The 17131-nt window shown below is 47.7% G+C and overlaps 6 protein-coding genes across 6 annotated transcripts; 3 read left to right on the top strand and 3 right to left on the bottom strand.

Moving 5' to 3' along the window:
- Positions 1-128: 128 nt before the first annotated feature.
- HD556DRAFT_1442336 (uncharacterized protein) lies at positions 129-1451 on the bottom strand (the record flags this gene model as incomplete). The annotated part of the gene is made up of 4 exons (XM_041306444.1): positions 129-227; positions 283-510; positions 558-1256; positions 1305-1451. The coding sequence occupies 4 exons, from the start codon at positions 1449-1451 to the stop codon at positions 129-131; spliced, it is 1173 nt and encodes a 390-aa protein (XP_041161354.1).
- A 268-nt stretch (positions 1452-1719) lies between these two features.
- Positions 1720-2352, top strand: HD556DRAFT_1307623 (uncharacterized protein; the record flags this gene model as incomplete). Its single annotated transcript, XM_041300045.1, has 2 exons — positions 1720-1951; positions 2024-2352. The coding sequence occupies 2 exons, from the start codon at positions 1720-1722 to the stop codon at positions 2350-2352; spliced, it is 561 nt and encodes a 186-aa protein (XP_041161353.1).
- A 479-nt stretch (positions 2353-2831) lies between these two features.
- On the bottom strand, positions 2832-5384 carry HD556DRAFT_1307622 (uncharacterized protein; the record flags this gene model as incomplete). Its single annotated transcript, XM_041300044.1, has 5 exons — positions 2832-4240; positions 4298-4486; positions 4553-4653; positions 4706-5115; positions 5175-5384. The coding sequence occupies 5 exons, from the start codon at positions 5382-5384 to the stop codon at positions 2832-2834; spliced, it is 2319 nt and encodes a 772-aa protein (XP_041161352.1).
- Positions 5385-6394: 1010 nt separating this feature from the next.
- HD556DRAFT_1307621 (uncharacterized protein) lies at positions 6395-10946 on the top strand (the record flags this gene model as incomplete). The annotated part of the gene is made up of 13 exons (XM_041300043.1): positions 6395-6632; positions 6950-7383; positions 7442-7650; positions 7851-7943; positions 8010-8098; positions 8161-8353; positions 8496-9592; positions 9649-9918; positions 9967-10026; positions 10108-10349; positions 10405-10731; positions 10792-10827; positions 10869-10946. The coding sequence occupies 13 exons, from the start codon at positions 6395-6397 to the stop codon at positions 10944-10946; spliced, it is 3366 nt and encodes a 1121-aa protein (XP_041161351.1).
- Positions 10947-11498: 552 nt separating this feature from the next.
- Positions 11499-12537, top strand: HD556DRAFT_1235687 (uncharacterized protein; the record flags this gene model as incomplete). The annotated part of the gene is made up of 3 exons (XM_041297766.1): positions 11499-11684; positions 11749-11926; positions 12002-12537. The coding sequence occupies 3 exons, from the start codon at positions 11499-11501 to the stop codon at positions 12535-12537; spliced, it is 900 nt and encodes a 299-aa protein (XP_041161350.1).
- A 2120-nt stretch (positions 12538-14657) lies between these two features.
- HD556DRAFT_1473172 (cytochrome P450) lies at positions 14658-16916 on the bottom strand (the record flags this gene model as incomplete). Its single annotated transcript, XM_041308483.1, has 11 exons — positions 16529-16916; positions 16151-16475; positions 15954-16102; positions 15786-15901; positions 15610-15732; positions 15369-15558; positions 15235-15313; positions 15055-15180; positions 14988-14998; positions 14789-14918; positions 14658-14736 (listed from the first exon to the last, which is right to left on the bottom strand). Exons 1-11 carry the CDS (start codon positions 16725-16727, stop codon positions 14658-14660), a joined length of 1527 nt encoding a protein of 508 aa, XP_041161349.1. The 5' UTR covers positions 16728-16916.
- Between the last annotated feature and the right edge of the window lie 215 nt (positions 16917-17131).

The raw sequence follows: 17131 nt of genomic DNA, 5'->3' as shown, positions 1-17131 counted from the left end.
GCCATCTTCCACAGATAGCACAATGAGCAAGTCGAGGCGATCTCGCCTTTCTTCGTCAATCGGGGGAAACACTCGACATTCTTGGCCAGACATCTATCACAAGGCGGATGGGGTTCATCAACGCGGGGCTATGGAGAATTAGTATGGTGAAGCATGGCATTGACCGGAAGACACACTGGTTCTGGCACTTTGCCCTTGCTGGTGGCCTTGCCCTTGGGCTGCATGGACTATTCAATAATGTTAGCGTTGTATATCACCTGTGCTATGACAAGCAAATCCTACCAGTTTTTGCCGTTTCCCTGGTCTGACAGTGGCCTGCATCGTGATGAGTGATAGACCGGTAAATGTGAAGTAAAATAATGAACTTGCCTTTGGCCTGCCTTGTGTATCATCATCCTCATCCTCCAATTCATCCTCTTCATCGTCCTGAATCACAACCCGCTGACTTGCCTTCGACGCACTGCCCTTCTTTTTGACAACGATGACAGCCTGACGAGTTGATTTCCGGGGCTGCTTGTTGCATTAGTAACGTTGAATATCTCAAGAAACAAACACACCTCAACGTCCAGAAGATCATCCACATCGATCCCCTCGCCATCCTCATCGCCATGATCTTCCGGTGCCTTTGCCTTCCCTTTCCCCTTCTCCTTCCCCTTCCCCTTCCCCTTTGCCTTTGCCTTGTCATTGTCGGTAGTGTCAGTGTCAGACAAAATTGCCTTCGACTTTGGTGCAGGCTTCCGGGCCCGGTTGACACGGGGCAAAGGGGGGCTGCTGAGCCGGCGTTTCCGGTTTGTTGATGTCCCGGCTGTTGCTGTCCCACCGGGTGGCACATCTTTAGGTATGCGAATGCTGATGCGTGGTGCCGGTGTCGGTGCAGAGGCCGGTGCCGGTACTGGAACAGGTACCGGTGGTGGGGCAGGTACCGGTGGTGGGGCAGGTACCGGTGGTGGGCAGGTACCGGTGCAGGTGCAGGTGCAGATGCAGGAGCTAGTGCAGTCACAGGTGTGAGTACAGGTTGCATGAGGAGGAATATCCTTACCAGTAGCTGCAGGTGAAGCAGGCGGTGCATGACCCAATGTCTTACTGTACAATGGATGCTTCATGCACATATCCTGATTGTTACCAAGATGGTTCCAATCCGGTACTACCACCAATTGTGAGGTGCGCCTCTGAGCGCGAAAGATCTCAGCTGCAAGTGACAGCAGGCCAGGGGGAACATATGAAGCGTCCCTCCCATATGAACGAATCGCGACATTCTGGGACCCTAGTATCAATACAGGCAACCGACAGGACGACAAACATACCACTTCACGAGCAATCTCGTGGCTCAACTCCATTTTCTCATCCTGAGACTGCGACCGGAGAACATCTTGAACCATGTCATCGAGCCGGGCGACAAGAGCGATGAGAGCCTGGTTGGCAGCCGCAGCAGAAGCAGATTGAGAAGACATGATAGTGAGACGATTACAATAGAGCTAGTGGACAAGTCACCCGGAAGAGACGTGTAAAACAACAACACTTATAAAATTTTCAATCACCGGCTAGCCGGGCCGACTCGGACATATCCGAGTCCATTGTTCGCCTCATTGTTGTCAGTCTATTTTTAGATATAAATGTCTCATTGTTGACACGTCATCAGTAATCAATTGTTGCCAACCAACCTGTGAGTACATCATCCGGTCGCAGCCTTCTGTAGAACATGATTCTTCCAGTGATATCATGAAGTCCGTGGATTTGTACGACCCATTCCAGAAGAAAAGAAGGATGCGATCATCGGCGATTGCTCAGCATAATCTACATGTATCTAGTGAGGATGTAGGTAAGAAACCATCACCTCCCACAACGTACCGGTTGATATTATCCGGCATCCCAGTTCATAGCATCTTGGAGCCAGGGAGAGAGGAGCGCACTTACTACAACCCTTTCATGGTTTGTTCAAGCATGGGTGAATGTGAGTTCATCTCATGCTAAGCGATGGTAAGGACAATTGATATGAATTTTAAAGATCTAGATGTCCTGTCAGCCCATGATGGGTTGCAAGACGGTAAAAGATTGAAGATGAACTCTGAACCGGCAGATGACGACCGGTCACTGGACCTGGGATTTCCTTTGTCAGATTATGACCAGATGACCGACAACCACGACCAACAACAATCAGACATGTTGGATATGCAATTTCCCACCTTGTCTGATGATGACCGGTCAAATGGTGAGATGTTGGATTTGGGATTTCCTCCACAGCCGGATGATGAAGATGTGCTTGATTTGGGCTTTGATATTGACCTCTGTGATCCGGCCGGCAACACAGGCATGTCGCTGGAATCTACATCTCATAAATTGACACTCATTTGAAACGATATTTGACTAGAAGACGGGGCTCTTGACATGGGCTTCGGCACATATCTGGCAGATGATTCGCTTGATAAAGGGACTAATATTTCACCGGAAGAACACCCTTTAGATATGGGTTTCGAGATGGATCCGGTACGTGTTGATCGGATCAGTCTTGTAAGCCTTCTTGCTGTTCCCGAGATTGTTCTGATCATTTAAACTTAGTCGCCGTCAGTCGACAGGATCCAGTTGGATATGTAATTCAACGGGCTGTAGGTGATTTGCGCGAGGCAATGCACCGGTTGCAGATTGACCGGGCTGGTAATGCAATGTCGCCGGACGAAGCCTTTGCTAGAGAGCAAGTTCTTGACTGTACACAAGAGTTATTGTTGGCATGTCAACTGATGTCGATATCTCGACTTTCAACGTGAAGTATATATTTATAGTCAAATGCTATCTACACCTATCACTAGAATACTTGCTTACAACGATCCAAATTACTACGATTGCATATACTGAGCTTTATAAGAGGCCTTTGTACTTCTATGAGAGCGCTTTGGCTCTGGATTGGTTGTCTGTGCTTCAGATGCTTTGGCTTTCTTGCCGGAGTCCCTTCTTGGGGCAGGGGGTGTTGGTTTGTGCACCGGTGCTTTGTTAGTTTTATTCTTGGCATAGACACCTGATGTAGGGCCAAATGCACGACTTCTAGAAAGATGTTGCGAAGGCAGAGGATCATTGTCATCATTACCGGTTGATTGTGCAGAACCGGTGCTGGTGTTGTCTTCTGCCTGTCCCCTTCCACTTGCAGTCAGCTTTGATTTCTTGACTGGTGGCGGACCATCCGACTCCAAATCAGATTGAATGGGAGCAACCCTACCCCTCTTTTGGGATGATTTTAATTTAGGTGGTGGTAGGACCGGTATGGATCTCTTGACCGGTGGGCGAGTATCTTCCTCCTCTGAAGCCGGACGAGTGCTGCGGACGGTATTGGTCCGCTTGGCCTTTGAAGTTGGTTGTGGGACAGGTATGGATTTCTTGACCGGTGGGCGAGTATCTTCCTCTGAAGCTGTACTAGCCCTGCGAACGGTATTGGTCCGCTTGGCCTTTGAAGGTGGTGGTGGGACCGGTATGGATTTCTTGACCGGTTGGCGAGTATCTTCCTCCTCTGAAGCTGTACTAGCCCTGCGGACGGTATTGGTCCGTTTTGACTTTGAAGGTGGTGGTGGGACCAGTATGGATTTCTTGACCGGTGGGCGAGTATCTTCCTCCTCTGAAGCTGTACTAGCCCTGCGGACGGTATTGGTCCGTTTTGCCTTTGAAGGTGGTGGTTGGACCAGTATGGATTTCTTGACTGGTAGGCGAGTATCTTCCTCCTCTGACGCCGGACTAGTGCTGCGGACCGTATTGGCCCGTTTTGCCTTTGAAGGTGGTGGTGGGACAGGTATGGATTTCTTGACCGGTGGGCGATTGTTGATAGATTTTGACTTTGGTGGTGGTGATTGGAGGTTGTCATCGTGATAGTGATCGTCGTCCTTCTCCTCATCTTCATCATCCTTGTCCTTATCCTCACTACTAGACACCGGTTCCACCCCCCTGGTGCGCCTTCCGGTGGACTTTTTCACTGGAACCCTGGGTCTCGCATCAGAACCATTGCCAGAGATTATCTCTGCCGGTTCTCTCATTGTCTTATCATCGCCTTCCCAGCCTTTAAATTCAAAGGTTGGGCGAACCTGGTCCTTCTGTCTTTGACACCACAACTCTAACAGCCGGTCAGCATCAGCCAGCCGAATCTTTGATGGATCGTCGAGCCTCCAGCCGGTAGGTAAAAACTTGGCTGCAATAAAGTCACCCTGAGCCATCCTGACTGAGGCCCAAGGAACAGACGCCTTTGGTTGTTGGCTGCACAATCCTGAAAAATTGCTGGTCAGCAGATCAACTCTCCAGATGCATCATTTGTGAAACTGACTGTAGTGCTTTGTGAGGAAAGTCCTTATAAGACGCTTTTTGCTCTCTAGGTTAAGCTCTGTGACGTCCGGTATGACCGGCAGCCCATAGCTATCCACCTCCAAAGGATAATCGTCCTTCTTTCCACCTTTCTTCCTGCTCTTCTTCACCTCCTCTTCGTTATCATCGTCATCATTATTCAGGTCAACGTCTGGTATCACCCCAGGTCAGATAAGTACTTGACTGAATGGCGCAAGATTTTCAAACAGAAGCTCACCAAACTCTTCACCAGCATAGGCATTCCACTCCGATAACATGGACTTCCAGTCCTTCGTATCGGTATAACTATTCCCCTCCAACTTTTCATTGAAGTCAATTCTTTCAACCGGATCAGTATATCTTTACCGGTTGAGTGTGAAGCGGAACTCACCCATTGATCCGGACTTCGTCTTCCTCTGTTTTCCATGCTGACAATATGAAAATTCTCATACCGGCCTGCTTCCACAACTTTGTTGCCAGATCCTTCATCATACCGGGTGCTTTCTTCTTTGCAAAGTCCGCCTGAACAGCTGCAGGAGGAGCCTTGGCAGACCACTCAATCGCAGTGTTCTGAGCCTCCTCCAGCTCCTCTTTAGATAGACTGGCCACCACTGCAGTGAGTGTTGTCTGATATCTTTCAATAAATTTCTTCGATCCTGGCATTGCTCCGGTCTTTTCAATGATCTCCTCCTTGCGCAGTTGTTCTATGACCGACCGGGAAGTCCATTTCTGACCGAACTTGTTGGCTTTCTTTTCTCGAGTCTTTTCAGGTCTCCGGTTATATAACCAGTCCCGGTACGTCTTGATACATCATGATATAAGTCGGTCATCATGTATAAATTTAAAGTTCTACTGCTCACATATTTCCTGTTCTTCAATGACCGGTCATCCATAGCAGGGGCATGCACCTTGGCCTCTTTTATGACGGCCTTCAGAATCTTTTTTCTATCGTTGGCAGCTGCTTCCTTCCATTCTTCTAGGTGGGATTTCAAGACCAGCACCTCTTCATCGGTTAATTTCTTCTGCTTGGTCTTTTTTGGGCTATCGACTGATGAGTTGGACCGGGGCATGGCAAAGTAGTTGAGGAGCAGTGGACGTCTTGATAGAAGAAAGGATGCATGTGTATCTCACAGTAATAGGTTACATAACCGATGTACGTGACTGCAAACCGAACAAAGGATTGTCCAATACTCGTTCATTGGTATGAATCCCTCAACATCCTATGTGTTTCTGATTCATAGAATGTAGAACTGTAAAAGCATATGGACTTAGACCTGTATTATATAGTATATGGGCAGCATACAGCCCTCAAATACTGGATACCGCCCTGTGCAATCATATTCCACAACTTGCTCAAGTAAGTATAATCACAAATGACTTTGAAGGCCAGCATGAATGTGGACATTAACAGCCGGTGTCCTGAAGATCAAACCAGAAGCCTGTTTGTCTCTAGAGTTGGTTATTTGGTTTGAACTGTTCTCTCAGAGCATGTTTTGCAATGCCAGTGCCCTCGACTAAAGTTTAATCAATGTATTGACTTTGCCAGACTCGTCAATAATCTAATCGAAAGAAGTATATATTGCTGCCGAACCCTCGTAATTACCTGAATGATTGTTCTACAGCCAACAATCCAGAATGCTGGCTAGAAAGAAGTATTTAAACATTGAAATGTAACCTCCGGTCGATGTACTTTATCCAGTCAATTGTCATGTAACTTGAACATGAAATCCATGCGACTCGGGTTAATGGGAGGATTACGGTGTTTGTGATGTCATGCAACTATGGCAACCTCAGTGACTCCAACCTTAATATATCCCATACAGGTGACATTGCAAGATCTTCGGTGAGATCACAGGAACAATGTGGTAATCCCGACCGGTCAAACCATTCGGAGTCTGAACAACACCGGATCAATTGGTCCCTTGATGACTGGGTAGTTCAATGACTAAGAAGGGAAAATGTGGTAATCTCGACGGTTCAAAATCCCCGGAAACTGGAATTGATGGAAGGCACCGCAGTGAAGTCATGTGCTAGGCTACCAGTCATCAAGTTTACAGCACACCGATCCTTTCCAGTCAATATGGCAAATACCAAACAAAAGGGAATCACATACACCCCTCCTACAAAGAAACGATTACCTCAGCTGTATAAGCTCAAGGAAAAAACTACAACCAGGGGATCGAGGTCATCTTGGGTGAAAGATTCATGGGCTAGGAAAACAAAGTCGGTAACATCATCACCAATAAAATCACCCTCAAAGCATAAATCTGGGTCGCCTCACTTGCTCTATGAAGGTGCTGACTTTGAGTTTGACCAAGGTAACATCCCCCAGCCTAAATTTCCAAAATCCCAGGCAAGCAACAGTTATCTTCATTTCCCCGGTCTGACCGGACCATACAGAGTCAGAATGCATATCTCCGGCAATGGAAATGCAAGTTCAAGGACTACATAAATTCACTCATGATCAGAGAAGCCCCACCAGCCAACCGACTTTGCTCAGTCTGCAAGAAGGATGGGGTGTATAGATGTCATGGCTGTTTCAATGAGCCACTCTTTTGCACAGACTGTTGCAGAATTCAACATCAAAGACATCCATTCCATCGCATCAGTCAATGGACCGGATCATTTTTTCAAGAAACTTCACTCATTAAAGTTGGCCTGCACATTCACCTTGCTCACGACGGCACTCCATGTCCCAGCAGCACCGATGACTCATCAGACTTCTTTCAGTGGTCAGATACCGATGACAATATAGATGACGATTATCCGGAAGGACCTTTCATTCAACCGGTCAGAGACTCAGATCGTCCGGCAATAACTGTAGTAGACAAGTCCGGCGTTCACTCCCTTTCCATATGTTATTGCCAATGCCCCAGTGCTCTCAGCCGAGACATACAGCTCTTTCAAGCAGGCTTGTTTCCGGCGTCTTTCACCAGACCAAAAACTGCATTCACATTCGCTGTCTTGGACGACTTTCTGTTAGACAATCTCGAGTGCGGTACATCGGCCATGAATTACTACAGCAAAATTCGCAGACTCACCTCTAGCATCTTTCCACTGATGGTTCCGGTGAGCTGGGTTTTATTCTGTACTTCACATTCTGGTCATTAAAGAACGATATCTGTAGGATCGCTATAGAGAGCTCATGAGAGCTGCCAGGCAGTGGCGACAATGCAAGCTCTACAAGTGGCATGGATTTGCCCACAAAGATGACCAGCCAAAGGATGGTGATCTTGCCCTATTTTGTCCGGCATGTCCGCAACCGGGTATAAACTTGGACCTGTCTACCAGTACAGTCGCCCAGCCTGACGATACACCTTCCTGGCTCATGACTAGGTATTTGGTCATGGATGGCAATTTCAAAGCGAGCACATGCATCCGGTGAATCCATCCGATGAAGTATCATAATGGATGGTCTGGGTTCATGGTCTCGATGGAAAGATACAAGAGCCATTTGGCCATGCTCAAGACAATGTCCAAAGGTCGGATTGCAATAATCACCGGGCAGTAAATCAAGCAAACGCCTCGCGGCAAAGGCTGGAAAGCCACCCGGTATTAGGAGGATGGGCATGTGCACGGCATGGATGTTTTGTCCCACATTCCATGGTTGACTTTCAGAAAGGCGAAAGGTCAGTACATATTGCATTCCGGTCACATCAATGGATGATCTTACAACTCTTACGTGGAATAATCAGGCAGATGAACATGGACTATGCATTAAGTCAAGCTCTCAACTATAAGACCGACGGAATCTCTCGAGCCATCACATTCTACGACATAAATTGTCAGTATAACAAGTATTTGAAGGACCGGATCGCTTCCAGCATGTATCTTCCATCCCCATAGGTATGGAATCATTCCTGGAATCGGTTTGTGCATGTACATGGACATCAAGACAACTTGCTTTGTCCGGTATGCCATCAAATTTTATCCATGGGAACCGGCCAGATAGACAGAGAGATTATGGAAACCCTCTGGGCACCTTTGAATATAATATCTCCCATCGGCCAGGGGCATGGGAACTCCCCATCGCAAGGAGGTATTGGATTATCAGATGAATGATTGTAATTTCATGAAAATGATTCGTATAAGTAAGTCACCCACCTCCAGATGTGCGTGTGTTGTCGGCGCTCATACAATTCATGTCCGGATGGCACGTCCGGTAGCTAAGTTCTGTCCAGAAAATTCAAAGAGGCCATCAAGGGGGCTTTGGAAAGCAAACTTGCTTTTGATAATCTTAACGAGACCGCCAACCCCGACATGGTAGTTCTTTGGAAGGCAGAGGAGGCATTGGCTCATGCAAACAGAGCAGAGGATCCTACGGCTATGGACATCTATGAGGTCCGGTTGGAAAGAGGCAAGTGTCCACTTTATTGGCTGTCCGGTAGGTCTGATCATGAGGTCGTGCAGTGCCAACAAAGAAACAGCAGGAATTGCGCCTGTTGCAGGCTCAAAATCGCCCTGAACATCCGGTCATCAACCCTCCCGGTCGACGAGGAGCCGCCCACTTGGCTTGCAACCGGTCTTACCATAGAGGAATCGCAAATATCTCTCTGCAAGGATGTGAGAAGTTTGCGAATGCACCCAACGGACATGCAACTGTTGAGAGTGGCTCGATGCCGGGATAAGCTTCACACTCAGATCACGAGCTTTCTTGAGATGTCACCTACTTATCTCGGAGTTGGAGTCAATGTCAATGATCCGGATTGTCTGGTTACTGTTTGTAACTCACTGGATGATTGTGAAGATTACTCCGATTTTGACGAAGATCAAAATCCTGATCTGGACGTACACAATGCTTCCATATTTCAACCGGAGTTCACTGTCATACCCCTACCATCCAACATTGGTGCAGTGAGGTGCAGGGAGTTAGGTCTCACCAATCTCATCAAAGAAGAAATTGCCCTCCGAGAAGGTCAGGCCAATGACGCACTGCATGCCATTAGAGTTCATTTAGGAGATAAAGCTGTTTTATTCCGCAATACTGTCCGGTCAGCCAAGTCACAGGCTTCATCTACTAGGGCATGGACTCGAGTTCGCTCAGTTGAAACAGCAGTCAATCTCCATGCTCGTATATATTCGAAATGCCGGTCGCAACTGGCCAAACTCCCTGACCACGACCTCTTGAAGAAATACCTTCCTTTGAAGAAAGAAGACCTGAAAGCCAGCTCTGCGGTGGCCGATCCAAATGCACGTGGTCAGAGAGATACCACTCTTTCATGGTTCTGGTCCTTGGATGTTCAGGGAGACACATCAGGAAATGACTGGATGACTGAATGTGTGTCTAGTGTTTCTGATTATGAGGTCGTCCGGTCTCACATGTTCTAATTATAGTTTACCGGGTTAATTGGCTCCGGACAAAAGCACTGCGCGATCGCTGGAATGAGGAGGTTATTCTTGTCAAACACGAAATGCAGTGGTCAATTAATTTCTTCACCCACAGAGCCAAGCAATGGCTCTGTCACATGCACAATGCTACTTCTGCAGGGCTCACCGGACATACATGTTATGCTGCCAGACAATCTCACATATATGACCTGCTGGCAGCACATGCAGAGGATGCTTTTCGGAAAATGATCGTTGGGATAGAAGTCCCAGTTCCGGGTTAGTTGCATAATTGTGATTACCGGTTGATAATATATGAACAACTAGCGGCATATGCAGAGGATGCTCTGCGGGAAATGATCGTTCGGATAGAAGTACCGGTGCCGGGTTAGTTACATAATTGTGGTCACCGGTTGATAAGACCTGTGAGGTAATATACCCTTGTGTTTGGCATGTAAATATTCCCAGTGTGCCGGTCACACCATAGCCTCATATTCCTCTCCATGGACAATACTGTAACTCTCATCCCCTCCAACCAAGTCATCATTGCCACCAAGGGCAATCACATCACAGCTGCAGATATCTCTCGTGCCCTATTCTATGCCAATTCCCGGATGCTGGCCATGCGCCTGTATGTCGACAAGAGTTTTGCCACTGCCATACCTGGTTATGCAGAGACGTTCTACACCCTGATGAAATGGGAGATGGAGGTAGGGAGCCAGCCATGCCGATACTCCCATGCCCTCATCCTTTTCTCTGACATAGACCTTTGCAACACCTTTCATCAATATATGTTTTATCACCCGGTTGTCAGCTACTATTCCTCAACTTCTCAAGGATGTGCTCTCAACCATGACTGCTCACACATTGGTTGATCGGCGACCGGATGTCAATGCCATTTTGCAGGATATCCGGGCATTGCGCCTTTCTGCAGATTCAAACAAATCCGATGACTATGACATTGCTCACATGCCGGACTACTTCAATGACTGGTGGAAGGAATCACTTGGTTGTTGCAGGGTTTCAGATATGTTGCCCAAGTCATCTGTCCAAGATGTTATGGATTTGGTTGAATGGCACTTTTCACACCTTGTCAGTCCATAAGATCTTGTTAACACCGGATGCACCAGATGCTCACACCATTTATTACAGCCGGATCATGTGAAAACTGGTCTTCTCCCATATATTGTGCGTGGTCCGGATAATGCGCCGGATATAATTGGTTCAAGATCTGGTGTGCCGTGCCACCAGACAACGATCGGGAGAGAGTTGCTGGATATGTTACAGACAAGGATGATGAATCTTAGGCGATCAAGTGATAGGTTGACCGGATTGGTTGGGCCAATTGATGAAATCACACGGGCTGTGTCATCCTCACAGGCACTCATTGACCGGTTACATATAGATCACAGTGCATCCACTTCACAGTAAAGTAGAACCCAATGTCCGCCGGTATCCTGCCAATCTTTTATACCATCACGTCATATTTACCTGAATGGAAATGGAGTCTGTCTATGCAATCAGGTCGTGTGAATATGGGGCTATTTTTTCCAATGGATATAACAGTGGTGCTTTCCTGTCACTTAATTGTTTCGGCAAGCCATGGTTACAATTCCACTTGACTGGGCCTTGTACCAGACCTACCTTGCCGGTGAATTGGTGCATGAGATTTTCACATCTACAATTCTTCACCGACCGGTAAAGGATATGGACCTTGGACTCTTGGATATCGACACTTGTATTGCTTTGGAGCAGCTAGCCTATGTGATGGCCACTGCTTACTCTAACGCCGGTATGTATTCCGGCACACCTGTCTGTTCTGGTCAACTAACCTGCAGAAAGTTCATCTTAAAATAGACATGGTTAGATACAATGACGCCCTGGACAAAGATGAATCCGGTCGAAGTGAGACACGAGAAGAGGTTCTTTTGAACAAATTCCCCCCTGAAGAGGAGCACCTCTTGACAACACCATCTGTTGTCATTGATTCTGGCGGTAGAATCATTGTCTGGTATTTGCCTGGAGCACTCACCTCTATGATGATGGTTGGTCCTTTATCCTTTATCCATTTCCAGTTGTTCTTTTATCTTACCCGGATGCATTACTTAGAAAGATATTCACGGTGCCACACATTCCATGAGTGGTTTGTTGAAGCATAGCATCACATCAGGCAAGATTTCTCAATGGAGGACCCACCGGTCAAACTTCTATACAAGTCCAGATGGAATGATCACCCCCGGTTGCATCAATATATCTCCTGCATGGTTTCAGCAAGGAAGAGAGGTGCGTCAGGTCCACATGCATTGAAATCTCTGGTTGGAAGTATTGTAGAAACATGGCTTCCCAAATCTTGACCCGGAAGATGGCTTCTCGCCGGAGGTATCAGCGGCACTGAAAGGTGCTGCCGGTCACAATATTACAGCATCCCTTCAAAGGTCCGGTATCGTTGTCTCTGCTGCACTTCGAGTCATGCACCCTGATCTTTATTGGGCCGGAATGGAAACTCAAGTCAGGCTTGGTAAATGGGCTGCCAGATATGAGTTGAACGAGATGCACCATCATCTTCAACGCTGGACATCCGTTTTTAATGTGGTATCGATCATATGCAATCGCCGGACACCCCCTCATAGAGATCCTAAATGTCGACCGGCAGCATTTGATATCATGACTACTGCTGGTGTTTATCGCCCGGTTATCATGGATTTCATGAACCTTGGAATCAAGTTTCTCTACGACTCTGGCTCAATATTGGCTTCATCATGTCGACTGGTGAGACATTACATGAACGTGGAAGAGGGCAACAGGATTGTCACTGCATGGTACATGCGAGACAGCATCCACAATTTTGTTGGGACTCCGAGCACGGAGTATGCAAAATATGACTGTGTAGATATTTAGCAACTCCATGTATTGGGCCACATATATTGCTTGTCAATCTCGTTTGATATCATAGACGTACTGTATGGGTATAGACCCGGATGTATATATGAGACGGACCGGATGTTTATTCCCGGTTAATATACTTTGTATGCACCGGATGAGGCATCATGCCACCCACATCATATATTCACCCTATCCCCCGGCCCACTCGTCTCCGGTTAGTATACTCTGTATGCACCAGATACCCCCTCCATCCCACAACGCTCTTCCGGCTCATCTGTATCATCCATCTCACCTGCACCTCTATCACGCAGCGGACATCCGGCTCATCTGTATCATCCATCTCGCCTTCACCTCTCGCACACCGGACGCCCGGCTCATCTGTATCATCCATCTCACCTTCACCTCTGTCCCACAACGCTCTTCCGGCTCATCTGTATCATCCATACCGGCAAATATTTCCATTGTCCACCGGGTGGAATATCATGAGGCCCACCTGTCTCCATTTCACCCGGTACCCCCGGCCCACTCGTCTTCCATTATACCCCATACCCCCGGCTCACTCGTCTTCCATTATACCCCATACCCCTGGCTCACTTGTCTTCCATTGTGCTTCACATACCGGCCCACTCGTCTCCATTGCACCCTTACCCCTGGCCCACTTGTCTTCCATTATACCCCATACCCCCGGCCCACTTGTCTTCCATTGTGCTTCACATACCGGCCCACTCGTCTCCATTGCACCCTTACCCCCGGCCCACTCGTCTTCAATTGTACTTCTCATCCCAGCCCACCCGTCTCTATTGTACTTCGCATACCGGCCCACCCGTCTCCATTGCACCCCATACCCCCAGCCCACTCGTCTTCAATTGTACTTCTCATCCCAGCCCACCCGTCTCTATTGTACTTTGCATACCGGCCCACCCGTCTCCATTGCACTTCATACCCCCGGCCCACTCGTCCCCATCATACCCATCTCCCTGGCCCACTCATTTACATTGCACACCATTCAGCCGGCCCACTCGTCTCTATAGCTCATTGCATTCACTACTATTTACATAGATATCCTATATAGTACATTCCTATACTACCATCTACACTATATACCACCGGCCCATCCGTTTGCAACAGGTACACACAACCCTGCAGCCCACTCGTCTACCATGGTACAATTGTTGCCATGGGCCCACATGGGCTGGCCCGCCTCTATTGCTACATTGTCACCCTCAGCTGTCCGTCTAATACGGGTGAATTCACTGAAGGGGCTCAACCCTTGACACCAATCCCGCTCCCGCTCCTTCCTAGGACTTGCGGGCCACGGGATAGCTGTGCCGTCGCCGCTAGTTGATTTCTTTTTTGGGGACAGCGCATCAAGACCGGGCAGTACGGCCGTGTCAACTGTCAAGACCCCGCGTCAGATCCCCATTGCGCTCACAGTCGATAATTATTACTTCCCTCGTTGCCTCTTCCAATCAATCCTCATTGTCAGTTACCACTATCGGCGCAGTCTTCACATACTTCCCTAGTCTGCATACATGTTTCTGTCATTGGTGGTCATAATTTTATATTGCATCCTCATCTCACCAAACAAACCAAATGTGGTCACTAGAAGTACTTACTACTAGACTTGTAAAACACCGGGTCTCTTAGCGTCCCTTAATGTTCACTTACTCGCCCTTGTGTTCAAAAACTTTTCTTGTCTTACGATAAAAATCATTGGACATGAGACAGTTTAGAACCATCAAGCGATTGATGCAGCGGGCTGAGTGTCAGCTCTACTGTACCCACCAGAAAGAGGACAGCTGCCAAAATGCGGTTAAGATGCATCCCAATCTAAGATTGAAGGCGTGCATCACCAAGGTCATGATATTGTCATGGTGGGTTTTCGGGCGAACACGACTTAAACTCACACGAATTCCTTTCTGTCGTTGTCAGAGGTCCGACACTGGGCATTGCATCGCTAACTGGTTAGTATTACTGAGACGACAATTTACATTATTGTTGCTCAAGAATTTCTTCCACTGTACTTAACCTTGATCTCAAGTATCCTGCACAAGTGCTACCTATCGACTATGAGATTACGCAACGTGTATTTGGTTTGTCTTTAACAGGGAGAGACAATCACTGGTTAGGAATGCTCAGTCAGCATCCTGTTGAATGAGCGCGAAGGCTTTTTCAGAGCGAGCCTCTATCGAGCACTTGAAGGGCTTGGGGTGGCTGCGAGTGTGTTATTCAGAACACCGTGGTCACATAAAGACACGCGACATACCTGATCATCCCGGATGTGTAGTCAACTTCAGGGGTGATTTCAACGCCATTCTCGACAACCTTGGAAACGTTAAACACCGCAAGTGACATTGCGATGGATATCCAGATGGATGCATCAGCGAGATGCAGACCTGTACAGTCGAAAGCAACCAAGGTTAGAAAACTGTCTTGTTAGAGCGCCGCGTGTCAGCTGCGCATACCTGGGCAGAGCCTGTGGAACAGAACCTTAGCATTTCACTCAAAATATAGCAGCGATCAAATCCTTACCGTCTACCAAAACCGAAGCACACCGTGCGAGGATCTCTCTCGGGCTCTTTTCCATCCTTGGCCAAAAAGCGCTCAGGATTGAATTCCGAGGGGTTGGCATGTGTCTGCGGATCGTTGAGCATGGACCTGTCACGATCCAAAACGTCAATATACCAGATACACAACAAGGAAAGTACCAACCATACGTTAATGATTATCAAGGAGCCTTTTGGAATGTAATACCCATCGTGGATGTCGTCCTGAATGGTGCTGCGATCAACTGACATCGAGCATTGTTGGTCAACTAAAGACCGCGACAAACGAGATACACATACCACTAGATATGACAATATTCCAGCGGAGGACCTCCTTGGTAAGTGCCTCGACGTAGGGGAGGGAGGCACGATCGGCGAAGGAGGGAAGATGATCAGGGCCAACAACAGCATCAATTTCAGCCTGAGCCTTCTTCTGCACATCAGGGAAAAGTGTCATAGCCAGAAAAAATGAGTAGATCGCAGAAACAGTCTGAGAAAACAAGCGTTAACCCATAAATGTGATGGTTTCGAACGGACGAACCGTGTCAGCACCGCCGCTGAATAGGGATACAGCAGACCACTTCACAATATAATCCTCTTCCGGGTTCAAAGCACGGTCCTTTAACAGATCTGAGGCGAACGATTTTGGGGCAATGCCAGCAGCCTGTAGAAATTGAATCAATAGCACATAGCGGGAAAACTACAAATCTTAGTCACCACTTGGTCTTTGACAAACTTGTAGGGCGCAGCAGCCATTTCTTCGGTATTCTTACGGCACTCACGAGCTAGGCGTTTGAAGCCAGCACCAGGGAACCACTCTGGGACCTTTGCCACTAGAATATGGTCAGGCTATTGAGAGAAAACATCGAAATGTTGTATTCTTACGGAATGGTAGGAAGTCGACCATAAATTCACCAGTGATGCTGTACCGCGAGAGTTGGTCTAAAGTGCGTTTTGCAATGTCAACGAGAGGATCATCATCCTCCTTGACTTCATACCCATAACAAAGGCGCAGAACGACAGCGGCAGCGGTGCTATAAAAAATCAAGATCAAACCAACAGCAGTACTACAAAATACACACAGTCGAACATATGCTTGCAGTTGGTCGGGTTTCGCTAGTACACGTTTCAGGAATCGGTGGGCCTCTATCTCCTCGATGGGGTGGTAGTCAACCAAGGCAGCGCGACTGCCAAAGATGCGGTGGCAATTCTTGCGGAACAGGCGAAAGCGTTCGCCGTAACGGAGATAAGCCAGAGTTTGCCCATAGCCCATCAGTTCCCCAGTCATAGGAACAACTGGACGGTCAGAGTATATAGAGCTCTTCTTGTCCAGCATTTCCACCGCACTTTCGACGGAGTTCAGCACGACGATGTGCATACCCAGAACATTGATATGCGAAATATCACCTGCACGCAAGAGCATTACAATGCATGATTTTGGAAAAAAGGGAAGGTTTTACCATACTTCTTGCCCCATTCAGTGAAGGTGAGCCAGGACTTGTCACGAGGTATGTCTCGAAGGTTCCCAACTAGAGGCAGGCCCCGAGGACCAGGGGGATATGGTGCAGGATTCTTCTTGACGAATATCTGCTTCACCAGATACACTCCGACGCTAGCAAGACAAAGGTACTGCAAAATAAGAACGGCGAGTGTCGACATGGATGGCTATTAGCAGAAGATGAGCAAGAGATGAGCAAGGCGGCGTGGTCATCAAGCAAGAGATGCCAAGTGAAGTGCCTAAATTGTACATGCAAACCGGAAGAACATCTTATATCTCATTCTTGATTGATTCGGATTGGTAGTACGGGACCGCGACTGTACTTTGGCAACATGCGATTTGTTATTAACGCATTAGGACATGCAGGATCCTGCTGGCATTTGAATGTCACCAGTACGAAAACGAAGGTTTAACGACACACTTTATCTCCCTTGATCTTGATGTTATGGAGTATCGTTCATGCCATGCGTGATTAACGCAATAGGGTGCTGGCACGTCGTTGGACAACAAACCCAAGTTGTCGCTTAAACTCAGTGCATTAATGTCCGATCCTGGTCACGGTGAA

The sequence above is a fragment of the Suillus plorans genome, assembly GCF_016647745.1.
Source record: "Suillus plorans strain S12 chromosome Unknown HD556scaffold_22, whole genome shotgun sequence".
Lineage (NCBI taxonomy): Eukaryota > Fungi > Basidiomycota > Agaricomycetes > Boletales > Suillaceae > Suillus > Suillus plorans.
Note: the sequence above shows the minus strand (reverse complement) of the source record. Positions and strands in the feature narration are given on the sequence as shown.